A 12,705-nucleotide genomic window follows, 5' to 3' on the forward strand; every position below is an offset into this window, starting at 1 on the left:
TTCAGACTTGCCCCAGCTGGTCTGGGGGCTGCAGTGTCCTCCCGGACTAGCTGGTACCCACTGAGGGAGCCGGGGTGGGGGGGCTGGCGGCAGGAGAGCTGGTGATGAGCCAGCCGTAGGGCTGAGGGAGGTGGCAGAGAATGGCACACATGATCCCCCCCATCCCTCCCTGCACCCCTAAACCAGAAGCACCCATTCACCCCCACCGGGGATCGCACATCCCCGAGAAAATTGGAGTGTTGGAGTGCATCCAGCGTGCCGGGGTCACCGGGAAAAGAGCGGGGTCTGCCTGCACCAGCCATGTCCCGCTGGGCTGGGTGCCAGGGACAGTTTCCCAGCATGGCACGGCACAGCACGGCACGGCCGGTCAGGGCTGGGCACGGCACATCACCTGGTGTGACGGAAGGGGTGGCACTGGCAGGGGAGAGGGGGGCTGGAGCTGTGAGTCACCCCTCCCCGCACCTCCCTCCACCCTGGACTTTGCCTCCCGTGCATGTTTGGGGCAATAAAACCCCGGTTCCAGGAGCGGGGGCGGGGGAGTGGGCTGGGGCATTGAGGACGGCCCCCACCTGCAGCAGGCACTCAGCGGTCAGGGGGCACACGCGTGTGTTTGCACACACAAGCGTGGGAGCATGCGGGTGCGTGTAGGAGGGAGCTGCGGGCGTGCGAGGGGGAGCCACACAAGCACGGGTGTGCACGTACGTGTGCGAGAGAACCTGCGAGGAGGCGTGCAAGGAGGAGCCGGGCGTGCGAGCAGGTGCGTGTGTGCAAAGGAGTTGCACATGTGGGATGGTGTCATACATGTGTGTGTGCGTGTGTGTGTGTGTGTGTGTGCAAGAGGGAGCTGCGCACACAGGCGTGAAAAGGAGCGTTGCACACTCAGGCAGGAGTAGAGGTGAGCAGCGTGTGCCCCGCGGGCAGCAGGACCCGCTTGCAGAAGGGTCCCTGGCACGCACAGGGAGCTGCCCCCACGCGTGTGCAAGGCGTCGTGAGTGTGCAAGGACACCCATACGCGTGTGAGCACCCTGCCAGCGCTGCCCCAGCCACCGCCACGGCCCCAGCCCCGAGTGGCGCCGCGGGCGGGCCCAGTGGGAGGGTGGGGGCCGCACCCTGGGCCGGGCTGGTGCCTCCTGCCACCCTGTCCCTGTCCCCGCCGAGGCCAGGCAGGCTCCGTGGCCCCACTGGCCGCCCCCATGCAGCAGGAGCACGGGGGGCAGAACCCGAGACCCCCCGAGGCCGAGGTCAAGGCTGTTGTGGTGGGGGACGGGGGCTGCGGGAAGACGTCTCTGCTGATGGCCTTCGCCAGCGGGGATTTCCCCAAGGTACCGGTCTCCCTGTCCCCTGGGACATCAACCCCAGTGGGACCTCGTCATGAGTGGGGTCACCCGTCCCCGAGCGGCTCACCACGCAGATCTGCTGCGGCCGGGCGAGGCTCCCAGGAGCGGTGGCGGCGCGGGCAAAGGGCGGCGGATGCGGGACGGGACAGGCACGGTGGCGGCAGCGGGGACGTTTGCAGCAGGACATGGGGCCAAGGGAGGTGCTGGGACAGGGGGTGACCCAGCCTGGGGCTGAGAGGGGTCTGGGGTGGTCCCCCCTCAGCGGGTGGGCACCTCTGCCTCGCCTGGGTGGGTCACGGGATGGGGAGCAGGGCTTGTTCCACAGTGAGGGCACGTACGGGGCCTGGGGGGTGCAGGGAGGGGGGGCAGCCCACGGAGACCCCAACACCTCTCTCCCAGGCATCCCGCCTGCTTGAGGCTCGGTGCTGCCCTGGGCTGAGGGGGCCACTGTCCCGGGGCTGTGGGGGACAAGGAGAGTCCCCACCTCGCCTGCCCCAGGGAGGCACCATCATCTCCTCCCCCTCTGTTTTCCCCCGTTTCCCTCTCCTGACCCTGAGTACCTCCCCGTGCCCTGTCCTGCACACACACCCCCACGGGGATCCCCTCCGTCGCTGCCCCCTGCCACTGCCCGCAGGCAGGCAGGACCTGTCTCATGCCCCCCCTTGTCCCCGGCCAGGTCTACGTCCCTACTGTGTTTGAGAAGTACACAGCCTCCATCCACGTTGGCGGCAAATCCGTGATGATCCACCTCTGGGACACAGCAGGTGGGACAGGAGGGGACGGGGCAGGCAGTCGTGCCCCCCTCACACCCAGCCCGTGGGTTTCGGGATGTCCCACACCCGTGGGTCATGCCTTGAGGGGGTGTCCCCATGCACTGACCGTGGGAGATGGGGGGTTAACCCACAGCCAGCCAGCCGCCGGTCCTCAAGGTCATCACCCTCAGCAGTGCTGCCTTTCTGTCCCCAGAACCCCACGGTGTCCCCAACCTGGAGGGACAGGCGTGGTCCCAGGCTGGGGGGGAGATCCAGTCCAGTAGGAAACTGGTGCGTAATGGTCTGTTTCTCCACCCGGTAGGACAAGAAGACTACGACAGGCTTCGCCCGCTGTCCTACTCAGACGCCAATGTCGTCCTCATCTGCTTTGACGTCACCAACCCCCACAGCTATGACAACATCCTAACGAAGGTAACGCAGCCTCCAAGAAGGGGGGGGTCTCCCTGCCCTGCGCATCCTCCCTGTGGAAAGTGGCGTGAAGCCGGAGCTGCTGCCTGTGTCCCTGTCCCCTGGGTGATATGTGTGTCCCCCCCGCAGTGGTACCCAGAGGTGAACCACTTCTGCAAGGGCATCCCAGTGCTGCTGGTGGGCTGCAAGACTGACCTGCGGCAGGACCGGTGGGTACTGTTCAAGCTGCAGCAGGCACGTCTGTATCCCATCTCCCACCAGCAGGCAAGTGCCACCCCCTGCCCCCCCAACACCCTCTCAAAAGGCCAGGGTCCCCCCGAGGGGGCATTCTGACCCCACAGTTCCCCACAGGGAGAGGCCATGGCCCGGCAGATCCATGCTGTGTCCTACTGGGAGTGCTCGGCCAAGTACCAGGAGAACATCAGGAACATCTTCGCCGAGGCCTGCCGTGCCGCCCGCAGTGCTGCTCGTCAGCGCCAGCGCCGGAGGCGACCCTGGGGGGGCTGCGTGCTCTGCTGAGCCCCCCCCAACCCTGGCATAGCCCCTGGGACCCGCTGCTGCCCCCCAAATCAGGACAGCACCTCAGTTCCCAGCTGCTGCCAGACCTCCTCTGCCACCGCTGCCACGCTCCTGTGTCCCCCCCCTCAGCTCTGGGGGGACAGTGCTGCCGGTCACCATGGGGTACCAGCAGGATTGCACCCCTCTGGGGATGAAGAAACAGTCCCACCACGGACCCCAGCATCCGAGCACCCTCTGCCAGCCTGCCCGCACTGAGTCCTGCGGGCAGACGGGGTCTGGCAGCAGAGAACTGATTTTAACGGGGCGGGGGGGGGGGGGGGGTGTCCCCTTCCTGCTGGCAGGCCAGCGAGGGAGTGGTGACACGGGGTGATTTTGGTGAATTTTGACCATTAAAGCTCAACACACACCAGCGTGGCATGGTCCCTGCAGGCAGAGGCACGGCGGCAGGAGACAGGGCTCTGCCACGGACCTGCAGCCCCCGGGAACGAGCCCCCCCTGCTTTTTGGCTGGGGCATGTGTATGTATGTATATAGGTGTGTATGTGTGGGCACTGCCCGTATGTAGGCGTGTATGCATGGGTGCTGTGTGTATATGGGTGTATACACGTGGGTGCTGCCCATACAGAGGTGTGCCTGTGCGCGTCTCCGGGCTGTGCACACACCCCTGTGTGTGTTTACACGCAGGGACACGCAGGTTTCTGCCGGCGGCGGTCAGCGCGCCGGCCGTACGTGTCCCTATAGCGGGCGGATGTCGATGCACACGTCTATAGGCGCCTCCCGCGCACGTGTCCCGCGCCTACGCCTACAGACCCCCCACGGTGACCGCGGGCGCGCAGAGGTGTGACGCCTGTGCGGACAGTCGTGTCCACGCGGGGCCCACGCCGCTGCCCGTGCTGCCAACGCTGGCCCTGCGCTGCCCCCGCCCCGCCGGGACTCCCGCTGCCCCGGTCCCTCGGAGCATGCGCGGGGGGCGGTGGGCCCGTGAGGGGCGGGGCTGATGGAGGGCGGAGCCAATCCCCGGGCCGCGCTTGCGCGCTCGCTCCCGCCCCGGCGAGGGGCGGGGCCGTTGGGGTGCGTGCGCGCGTCCCGACGCCGAAGCGGGCCGGGCGCGGGGAGGGGGAGCGGCGCATGCGCGCGGTGCGCGGCGGGGGAGGCGGCGGGGGGGGTCAGGGGAGGTTGCGGGCGGCGCAGGCGCAGTGCGGCGGCCGAGTCAGTGTGTATGTGAGACTCTGACGGGTTCAAAATGGCGGCGGCGGCTCCTGTGTGAGGAGGGGAACCGCGTCCCGGCCGGGGGGCGGCGGCGGTGGGGTGGCGGCGGTGGGGCATGGCGTGGCGGGTGGTGAGGCCGCACCGGCCCGGCACCCGGCGGGGCGGGGAGGAAGGCGGGGGGGGGGAACCGGGAGGGGGGGGGGTGCGGCGGGGCGCAGCGGTGGTGGCGGCGGCGGGGGGACGCGGCGCCGGGCGGACGCGGCGCCGGGCCGGGGAGCGGGGCCCGCGGGAGCGGGCAGCGGCCCGGGGCGGCCGGCGGGGCTGTCAGCGCCTGCTCGCCGCGGCGGGGGCGGCGGGGGGAGGGCGGGCGGCGGGACCGGGGGGGGCGCGGGGCGGCGCGGCTGGCGGGCCGGGCCCGGGCCCGGGGCGCGATCGCTGCCTGACCCGGGGGTTCCTCCTCCGTCTCTTCTGTTTCTCCCCGTCTCGCCGCTTAGAAGAGGACAAAGGCGCAGGAGAGACCTGGTGAGCCACTCGCTGGGGGCGGCGGAGCAGGGGAGGGGGGGGGGCGGGGGTCCGGCGCCGACCCGCCGCCCCCGGCCGACCCTTAAGTTTCCGCGAGTCCCCGGAGAGGAGCCGGGCGGCGGGCGCCGGTCGCCTCCCCCGCCGGGTCGCGCTACGGGAGGCGGCGGGGCCGCTGCCCCGGCCGGGAGGGTGCGGGCGGGTCTCCCCTTCCTTGCGGCCCCCGGGAGGCCGGGTCGGGAAGTTGGTGGGCAGGGGCCGGTGGGGCGGGGGGGGCGCTCCCGCGGCTGGAGAGTGCTGGCTGACAGCTCCCCGGGGACTGACGTCCTCAGCGGCCGTCCCAGGGCTTCCCCCGCCGCCGCTTTGTTCGGCAGGGCCGGGGCTGCCGCCCTCCTGCCCCGGCGAGGTAGGGGGGCGGGGGGGGGAGCAGCGGGGCCGGCCCGGGCCGGGCCTCCACGGCGGGGGTGGGATGGGACCGGTGGAGCCGCGCCGGGCTGGGGGTTTGCCCCGTGTTGTGGTAGCGGGTGTTGCGGGCGGGCTGGCTTGGCTGGTGTGTTGCACTCCGGTTGTCCGGGTGTTTATAAACAGAGTTTAGCAAGTGTAAGGAAACTGCTGAGGCAGCCTTAGCTGAGCGGGGAAGCCGGGTCCTGAGCGGTACGGGCGGCAGGGATGGGGGAGATGCTAGCGGGACTTGGAACGCTCTGCTGTCAAACCGTGCTCGGAGGGTCGGGGAAGAGCAGGATGAGACAATTTCTCTCCACGCTATGGTAGCGTTTCTGTAAGACCACACGGGGTGGCAAATCCCTTCCCTGAAGGTCTGGCGTAAGCATAGTCATGGGGATTAAGAGCTGCAGTATACCCAAGCTTTGGTTTCTTTCTGTTCCTTTAAAAAAAAAAAGTTTAGGTGCCATCTGATGCCTTGGGAGGTTTTCCCATGTTATTGTGTGGTGTCACAAGGTGGCAGATTTTGAGATCTGAGCACTTAAGTCTTCTCAAGACAGGAGTTAGTCCCCTTACTGCAGCTGTGCTCAAGTGCTGTACGTAGGAGAGATGCCATACACCTTCCCCGTTCATGGGAGATGTTCTGTACCCATGTAGCTTCTCCCAAGTGCCATGGTACAGGATATCCAGAGGACGGCAATCGTGTTGCTTGGAGGAGTTGGTTCTCTAATGAGTAATCTTGTACTCTGGGGGTACCAGGCAGCTCCCCGACTGCCGTCAAGTGTTTGACAGCAGCTTGCCTGTTTCATATCCTAGTGTGGGCCAACTGAGCTGCCATTTGTGCTGGTTGTAGTATGGAGTGGAGGTCTTTTCCTGATCTGAGACCTGCAGCTCATGTCATGTTACAGAACAGCTGGTAAAGTCATTTGCTCTAGGTCATGCCTAAAGTTAGAATGGGAGTGTTAAAAGTTGAGCTGGGCTCATCCGCTGTGTTCACTTAGCCCTGCACAGTGGTATGGAACCAGCCTCAAAATGAGCAGAGAAACGAGGGATTTAGGTGCCTTGTGTCTGTGTGCCCTGCTTCACTCTTTCTCTCTGACTTCAAAGGAGGAAGAGGAGGAAGACAGCAGTCCTGGAGTGTCCTTCTCACTCTCTTCAGAAGAGTCGGAGATGGAGCCCGAGGAAGAAAGGATCCGTTACAGCCAAAGACTGGTCAGTATTGGCCCTAAAGAATCATTTTCTCTTCCTGGTTCTGTTGCAACTGAAGAAATAAAAGGCTTTTACTGGCAACAGGTTTAAACAACCCAAAAAAGTGTCGAGGTGCATCGCTGCAGCCTGCCTGGAGGTATTAGCTCAGCTGGCAGAGGGTTAGGTGGCTTCGTGGGTCCTGTGCGTGTCACAAAGTTTGCCCTAATGAAGGGTGCTTGGCTACTGAACTCTGGAGGAGGGGAGGGTTGGCGGCTGAGTCTGGATAAGACGCTTTGCAAAGCTGCTGGACAGAAATATGAAATGAGTGTTGGTGTAGTTTCTGGCACGGCAGGTTTTCTCCATGTGTTTGTAACAAGCAGAGAAGCTGAAATACTGTGTGTTACCATTATGTTGGCCTGGACTTGATTTGAGTGTGCTGCGAAATCTGAGAAAACCAGCTTCAGCTTCAAGCTCAAATGTACTTATGCCTGTGCACATGTGCATGTGTCTTCTCCTGGTGTTTTCTTTCGGAGGGAGCTGTTCCAAAAGTCAGGTCCTAGTTAGGCCCTGTCAGGCGCTCCAGCTTGTCTGATGTTTGCGCTGCTGTTTAGGGGACTGCATGAAGCCGATGGTCTGGGAGTTGGGCCGTAACGGTGAGCAGTTTGGGAGCAGCTGCTCTGAGAGTCTGAGATGATATTCCCGGAGATCCCGGGGAAGGCAGGAAGCTGCTGTGTCTCCTGCAGGTCCGTTTCATGTTGTTTTGAGGCAGTTGTAAACCCTTTGGGAAGGGCGAGTGTCAGCTCTGTGATAGCTGAAACTGTAACAGGGTTTCTCTCTGAAGCACAGCAGTGTGTGTACCCTCTCCTTCAAGGTGGTGTCTGTAAAGGTAAATCCTTATCCTTTAATACTCTGAAATCATTTGATGTGAGGCAGTGTGGTACTCAGCATTAAGCTTTGTCCTCGAGAGTGAGCAGTTCTTGTTACCCTTTTGTTGCTGCTGGGTGCCTGGCCATGGAATGGGTGCCGGGGAGTTGTCGCCAGCACGCGCCTTGTAGATGGCCTGGGGACAGAAATCCTCTGGTGAGGGTGTAAATGGTTATTTCAGCACTGGCCCCTGTGGAGAAGAGGATACCGTATAGGCCCTGTTTTGTCCACACCCCTGGTTTAGTGAATGTGTGCTCCTTTTCTGGTGCTTCTTGGTGCCCCTGAATGAATTCCATGTTTACTTTTTGCAGAGAGGATTGTCATACTAGATGATTTGGTTACAGGCATCTATACTTTTATAGTCAGCTGCCTTAGCCCGCTTCAGGAACCTGAAGCGACTCTGATTTGAAGTGGTTTTTAATCTTTTCTCTTTTTTGAGAGGGTGCTTATAAAAAAAAAAAAAAAAAACAAACACCCAAAACAAACAAACAAAACTGTAATACATCTGTGGGTCCTTCAGGATGGCTTGTTTTTCCCCAAGTGCTTTGGTGGATGCTTTAATTTGGCAATGCTGCCAAAAACAGCAGTCCTACCTCCTCCCTTGTCCTGATACATTTGTTCCCACAACTGCGCAGCTCAAGGTGCTGGTTTGACTGGGGAGTGACTGTTTCTATAGCCAGCAGTCAGGGTGGCAGGATAGCTTCTCTTGGAGATGGTGGCAGCTTGAGATTTTGGTTAAACTACAATCTGAGCTATGCTTTGACCAGTTGAAGTAACCCAAAATGGCTGGATAAAGACTGGGCAGATGAAGACAACTAGCAGCTAGGAACTTACCAGTTTAAAAATGCTTATAATCTCACAAAGAAAAATTGTCAGGAAGAGCTGCTGTCCTCGTGTAGGTGGTCTGGACTCCAGCAGAATGTGCTAAGCTGGATAAATGGCTGCATGCTGATGAGCTCCATGATTAAGGGGCTTGGGAAGGCACATGGGCAGCAAGCAGAGGATGAGGCTCACCTGGGCTTCTATGGCCTGATGTGCATGTTGTCTCTGCTGGCCTGTAGCTGAGAGGAGGAGGCATGACCCCTGTGTGGTAGGTGAGGCTTAGTTCATGCCTCCTGCTTTGTTTTTCCTGGGAACTTCCAGCTCGTTGTGTTCACTTGCTGTGTCAGTGACACTTCCTTGTTGAAGGACCTTTAAAATATGATTATTTGGTTTTTTGAGATGCATGCTTTGAAATGTTGGGAGCTGTTCTCTTAGCTAGTGTTTCTGGCCTTTGCAGATCAAGGTATCATGGGTGAATTACCCAGGAAGACAAAAGTGCTGAATCTGACTTATTTGAATATCCTGCTCCTATGTATGCCTTGGCCTTGGGAGTTGGTTTTAATATGCCTACATTAAAAGTTCTAGGTAGGGAAACAGGTAGTTGGTAGTACAGTATGTTTCTGCTGCTGTAAGCTGTGTTTCTGTGTGACTGGGGATCAATGTGGATGTGATAGCAAAAGAATAAATATATTTTAAAAAAAAATAAAATCCAAAGTAGTCCTACCAGCCAAACAACCTTGGCCAGCATAGTTAGTAGTGGTGAAGGGGATGAATTAATTGCATGGGCAAGTAGCGTGGTTTGATGGCACCAGTGGCCTGAGATGGCAAAAACAGCTTCCTATCTGGTGTGTCAGGGTAATTGCACCAACAGCCTCGCTGACTGACTGGCTTCCAGCAGAATGTAGAGCAAGTCTTGAGTGTTTTGTGTTCTTTTATTTAGTGAGCGATACTGTTGCCTTCCTCTGGTTCAACAAAAATCTGATCTATGTATGCTTTCTGAATGGAGTGTCAGTATTGGTGAAAGATCTGGGTTTTGAGGAGAAATTCACCTCTGCTTCAGATGTAGTTGCACTCCTACAAGAATTCTCTGCCAGTTCCCACATCCCTGTGTAGTACAACGATGCTTACGTTAGGTGGGTCGTGTTGGTCTCACTGTGCTTGCTTCCTAGCTCGGGCTCTACATCCCAAGATTTTGAAGGCCTGGGTGAGCTGGTCTGGTCACAGGGTACTGTTGGGAGGGTATCTTGCACCCATCTGAAACAATTAGACTGTGGAAGAAGCTGTGTCACGGCAAGCTCTGGGAGGCTGTCCCAGGAGGGGAAGGCAGCCCGTGGACGATGCTGCGTGAGTGGGGAAGAGTGCACAGAGCAGTGAGTTAAGGGTTATCCCCGTTCCTCACCGAGATTCAGCCCTGCAGCATGAGTCCTGGAGGATGGGACTTGTCAGGCACTGCAGAGTAGTTTTCTATGAAGTCTGCGTATATGTGGCTGCTCCTCAGCTCTGTAATGAGGCGGTACTTTGGGGATTGATTTGAGGTGCTGGCTTTATAAGCTGTTAGCTGCGTGTTTTGCAGTCCCTTAATCGAGGAGCTGAAATGCTCTATTGTATCCTATGCCCCGAGTGACAGTCCAGCCCTGGCACTAACAATGCCATGGTCCCTCTCTGAGACTTGGAAGTCTTCCGCTGACTGTCACTGGGTGGTCGCACCCAGCCCATGTCACACCAGGCTGTTCAGCTCCCCGTGAGGAGGCACACTGGCACCTGGAGCTGGAGCCTGGGCTTCTTAAAGGCAGGGGCAGCAACATGAGCAGCTCTGGCTATGGACTAAGCTCTGGAGAAAAAGTTCAGTCAGTGTGGTGCTGCAGTGCTCAGATACTCTGCCTGGTTTTGACTGTCCAGCAGTTTCCTCACAGAGTACGTCACCTGCATTGCGCTGCCTCGGCACTCACCAGGATCTCCATGAGGTGATAGAGTCTGAAAAAGAAACTGTTGCATGTATGTAACTTAATTTTTTGGTAAGGTTACATCTGTGTCAGATCATCAGCAGGGAAGGAATCTCCCAGTGGTGCTCCGGAGCTGTTTGAGGAGCAAGTTAGTACATCTCTGGAAACTGCTGCCGGAGGGGCTGTTTGACCCAACGCTTTCTAAAGCTGTGCTTGGCCTGCTCGAGGTGAGGCGTGCCGGGTGTGTGGGCCTCTGCTGAGGAGGGATTTCTCTTTCTCCACTCTTCACCGCACACGAAGCCGCTTTACCCGTCTGGAGCTGTGTGAATCTGTGGAGCTGCCGACGGGCTCCTCAGCGGGACGCGGGGCTGGTGTCTGCCTGTCCTCCTGCAGGGCAGTCGCTGAGTATTCCTGGGTGCTGGAAGTGTGAGGAAATCTCGCCTTCTGTCTGCTCCGGGGCTGATTTTGCCAGGACTTTCCTGTGAACTAAGACTAGCAAGACTCTGAATTATGAGTTGGATTAGCACATCACCAAAGTGATGCCCTACGCTTTCAGTGACAATACTCAGGGTGAGGAATGAGGGATGGCAACGTTGGATCGCTTCAGAATGGCTTGGGGGAGCATAGAGGGTGAGTGCCATTACCCTAATGACAAATCCTGCCCCAAATCCTGCCTTCGTGGTCTTTCTGCTGCTGTCAAGTCAGCAGTCTGTATCGCAGGGTGTGGTTCCAAGTTAAGATTGCCGGTGTGGCAGAGCTGGTTTAAGAGGTTTTCTCCCTCCCTCTGTTAGTGCCTCAGGCACTGATGCCCCTGAGCTGAATGCTGTGGATCATGCACTAGATAAAAGTGTGTGGGGGGGTGGGTATCTAATCCAAGCTGTTGACTCTGCTGGCTGCCCCACCAGCAAACCCGATGAAACTGGAGAGGTGGCAGCCTGAGATGGGGAGACAGGGTGGGGTAGGAAACTCTTAAACTGGCTCTTCTGCTGGAGAGAGCCTGCAGTGGAGCCACCCCCTCCCTCGGGGCAGCGGGTGCTCTCTGGGGCTTGGGCACAGCTCCTGCCGAGGGTATTGTGATGCCTGGGCTTGGACTGACCACCCCTGGCTGGGTGTAGTGGCACCCTTGTTTTGATTGTTGTGACTCCCATGAAAGGAAATGGGCCTGTGGAGGAGTAGACCAACCCGCTGATAAGTGCTCTGGGTGCTGGAGCATATGGAAGATGAGGGGCGAGCCGGAGTGTGAAATGCTCTCTCTCCCATCGCTTGGGGCAGTCCCTGTCCTGCCTTAGCACTGCCCTGCCCTGCCCTCTGGTCAGATCCTTGTGTGAAATTTGAGAGGAGGCCTCTGCCTGTCCTTCCCAGCCAAAAACTGAGGCCTCTCCTGTAAACAGCAGTTAGCAAACCTGTCCTTACATGTTGGTGTCCACGCTATCCCCTGGGCAAGAGTTCACATGAGCTTTACAGTATGCGGAGTCATCAGCTGAGGGATGGAGCTCTGGGAGCGTGGAGGAAAAGGTTTCTCTTGCAGCCATGTGCACTGTGGAGTGGCATCAGCGTGCTCAGGGTGTGCGCTGCCTGTGCCCGTGGGACGGCAAGGCTGGCTCTGATGTGTGCCCAGAGTTGCAGCAGCTCTAAACTTGTGGTGTTCAACTTGTTCATATCGGTGGTACCAGATATTTTCTGCAAGATTGGGTGATGTCAAATGCAGGATGCAACCCGTGGGGCCAGGAAGACCCGTGCATGTTAGCGTTCACGTGACACTCATGACAGAGTTCCAGCCCTTATCCTCACACTGCCAAGGGGATAGATGGCCTCAGAGCTGAGAGGGACGTCAGCAGGACACTGCTTATGGCTGGTAGGGTAGCGAGGAGGAGGAGGCAGCTGCCAGCCCTCCCTGTGTTGGTCAAGCAACTGCCCTTGCTCTATCTTGACTGGCTCACGCTGTCCCAAAAGTGGGATGCAAGGAGCAATGTCTTCCTGTCCAGTTCAGCCCGACTTCTTGTTTGTTCTCCTTGTAGTGCTGCTTGCTACCAGGTAGTGATCCCTTGCAGTCGCTGGTGTTTGTCATCCTCAGATCTTGGTGTGCTTGGCAGAGGCCTGCAGGATACCGGCTTTCCCAGAGCTGCTCCTATTGACTTGAGACTCGTACGTGTGTGCTGGGCTGAGCCTACCAGCATAGTTCCTGCGGGTACTGAAGCGTGGGACGAGCCACATGCGCTCGCTGAGAATCTGGGTGGTTGTACATCACACACCACCACCACCCCCCCCCCCCCGCGTTTGAAATTTGACGCTGGCAATCCCTTACCCGGTCAAGCGATGCTCCCTCTGGTTGCCTGAAAGGGCTCGGAGTTTGTCTGCTGTGTGCCCTCCGTGAAACCCTGTCTGGCCAGATGTCGCTGGTCTGCTGGACACACCTCAATTTCCTAGTCTAGACAGGACCTGTGCAAGTAGGGTAATTAATATCTCCCACATGCCTCTGCCTCAAAGTGAAGACACTACAAATGAGTCATTCCAAATGACCCAGGTGTAATAATTGAGCTCTAAATAATTTAGGGACTGTTCAGATTTGATCTGGGCAGCTCTTTGGTGGAAGCTAGCAGCAACTGAAAGCTATCCTGGGAAA

At 59.0% G+C, this 12,705-nt stretch overlaps 2 protein-coding genes across 2 annotated transcripts in view; both read left to right on the forward strand.

The window, feature by feature from the left end:
- The first annotated feature begins 1,193 nt into the window (after positions 1–1,193).
- On the forward strand, positions 1,194–3,065 carry RHOD (ras homolog family member D). Its single transcript, XM_074841835.1, has 5 exons — positions 1,194–1,322; positions 2,014–2,101; positions 2,412–2,521; positions 2,648–2,786; positions 2,874–3,065. The coding sequence occupies exons 1-5, from the start codon at positions 1,194–1,196 to the stop codon at positions 3,035–3,037; spliced, it is 630 nt and encodes a 209-aa protein (XP_074697936.1). The 3' UTR covers positions 3,038–3,065.
- Positions 3,066–4,222: 1,157 nt separating this feature from the next.
- Positions 4,223–12,705, forward strand: part of KDM2A (lysine demethylase 2A) — a 53,402-nt gene continuing 44,919 nt past the window's right edge. The window contains exons 1-3 of the mRNA XM_074842692.1: positions 4,223–4,299; positions 4,740–4,767; positions 6,313–6,417. Coding sequence (XP_074698793.1) covers positions 4,280–4,299; positions 4,740–4,767; positions 6,313–6,417 — 153 coding nt within the window. The 5' untranslated portion in view covers positions 4,223–4,279. The remainder of the gene's footprint in view (positions 4,300–4,739; positions 4,768–6,312; positions 6,418–12,705) is intronic.

This window comes from Strix aluco, chromosome 16 (assembly GCF_031877795.1).
Source record: "Strix aluco isolate bStrAlu1 chromosome 16, bStrAlu1.hap1, whole genome shotgun sequence".
Taxonomy (NCBI): domain Eukaryota; kingdom Metazoa; phylum Chordata; class Aves; order Strigiformes; family Strigidae; genus Strix; species Strix aluco.

Coding starts and splice junctions, on each gene's coding strand:
- RHOD (XM_074841835.1), top strand. CDS start 1,194: ATGCAGCAGGAGCACGGGGGGCAGAACCCGAGACCCCCCGAGGCCGAG. Junction 2,522..2,647: donor ATGACAACATCCTAACGAAG/GTAACGCAGCCT, acceptor TCCCCCCCGCAG/TGGTACCCAGAGGTGAACCA. Junction 2,787..2,873: donor CATCTCCCACCAGCAGGCAA/GTGCCACCCCCT, acceptor CCCCACAGGGAG/AGGCCATGGCCCGGCAGATC.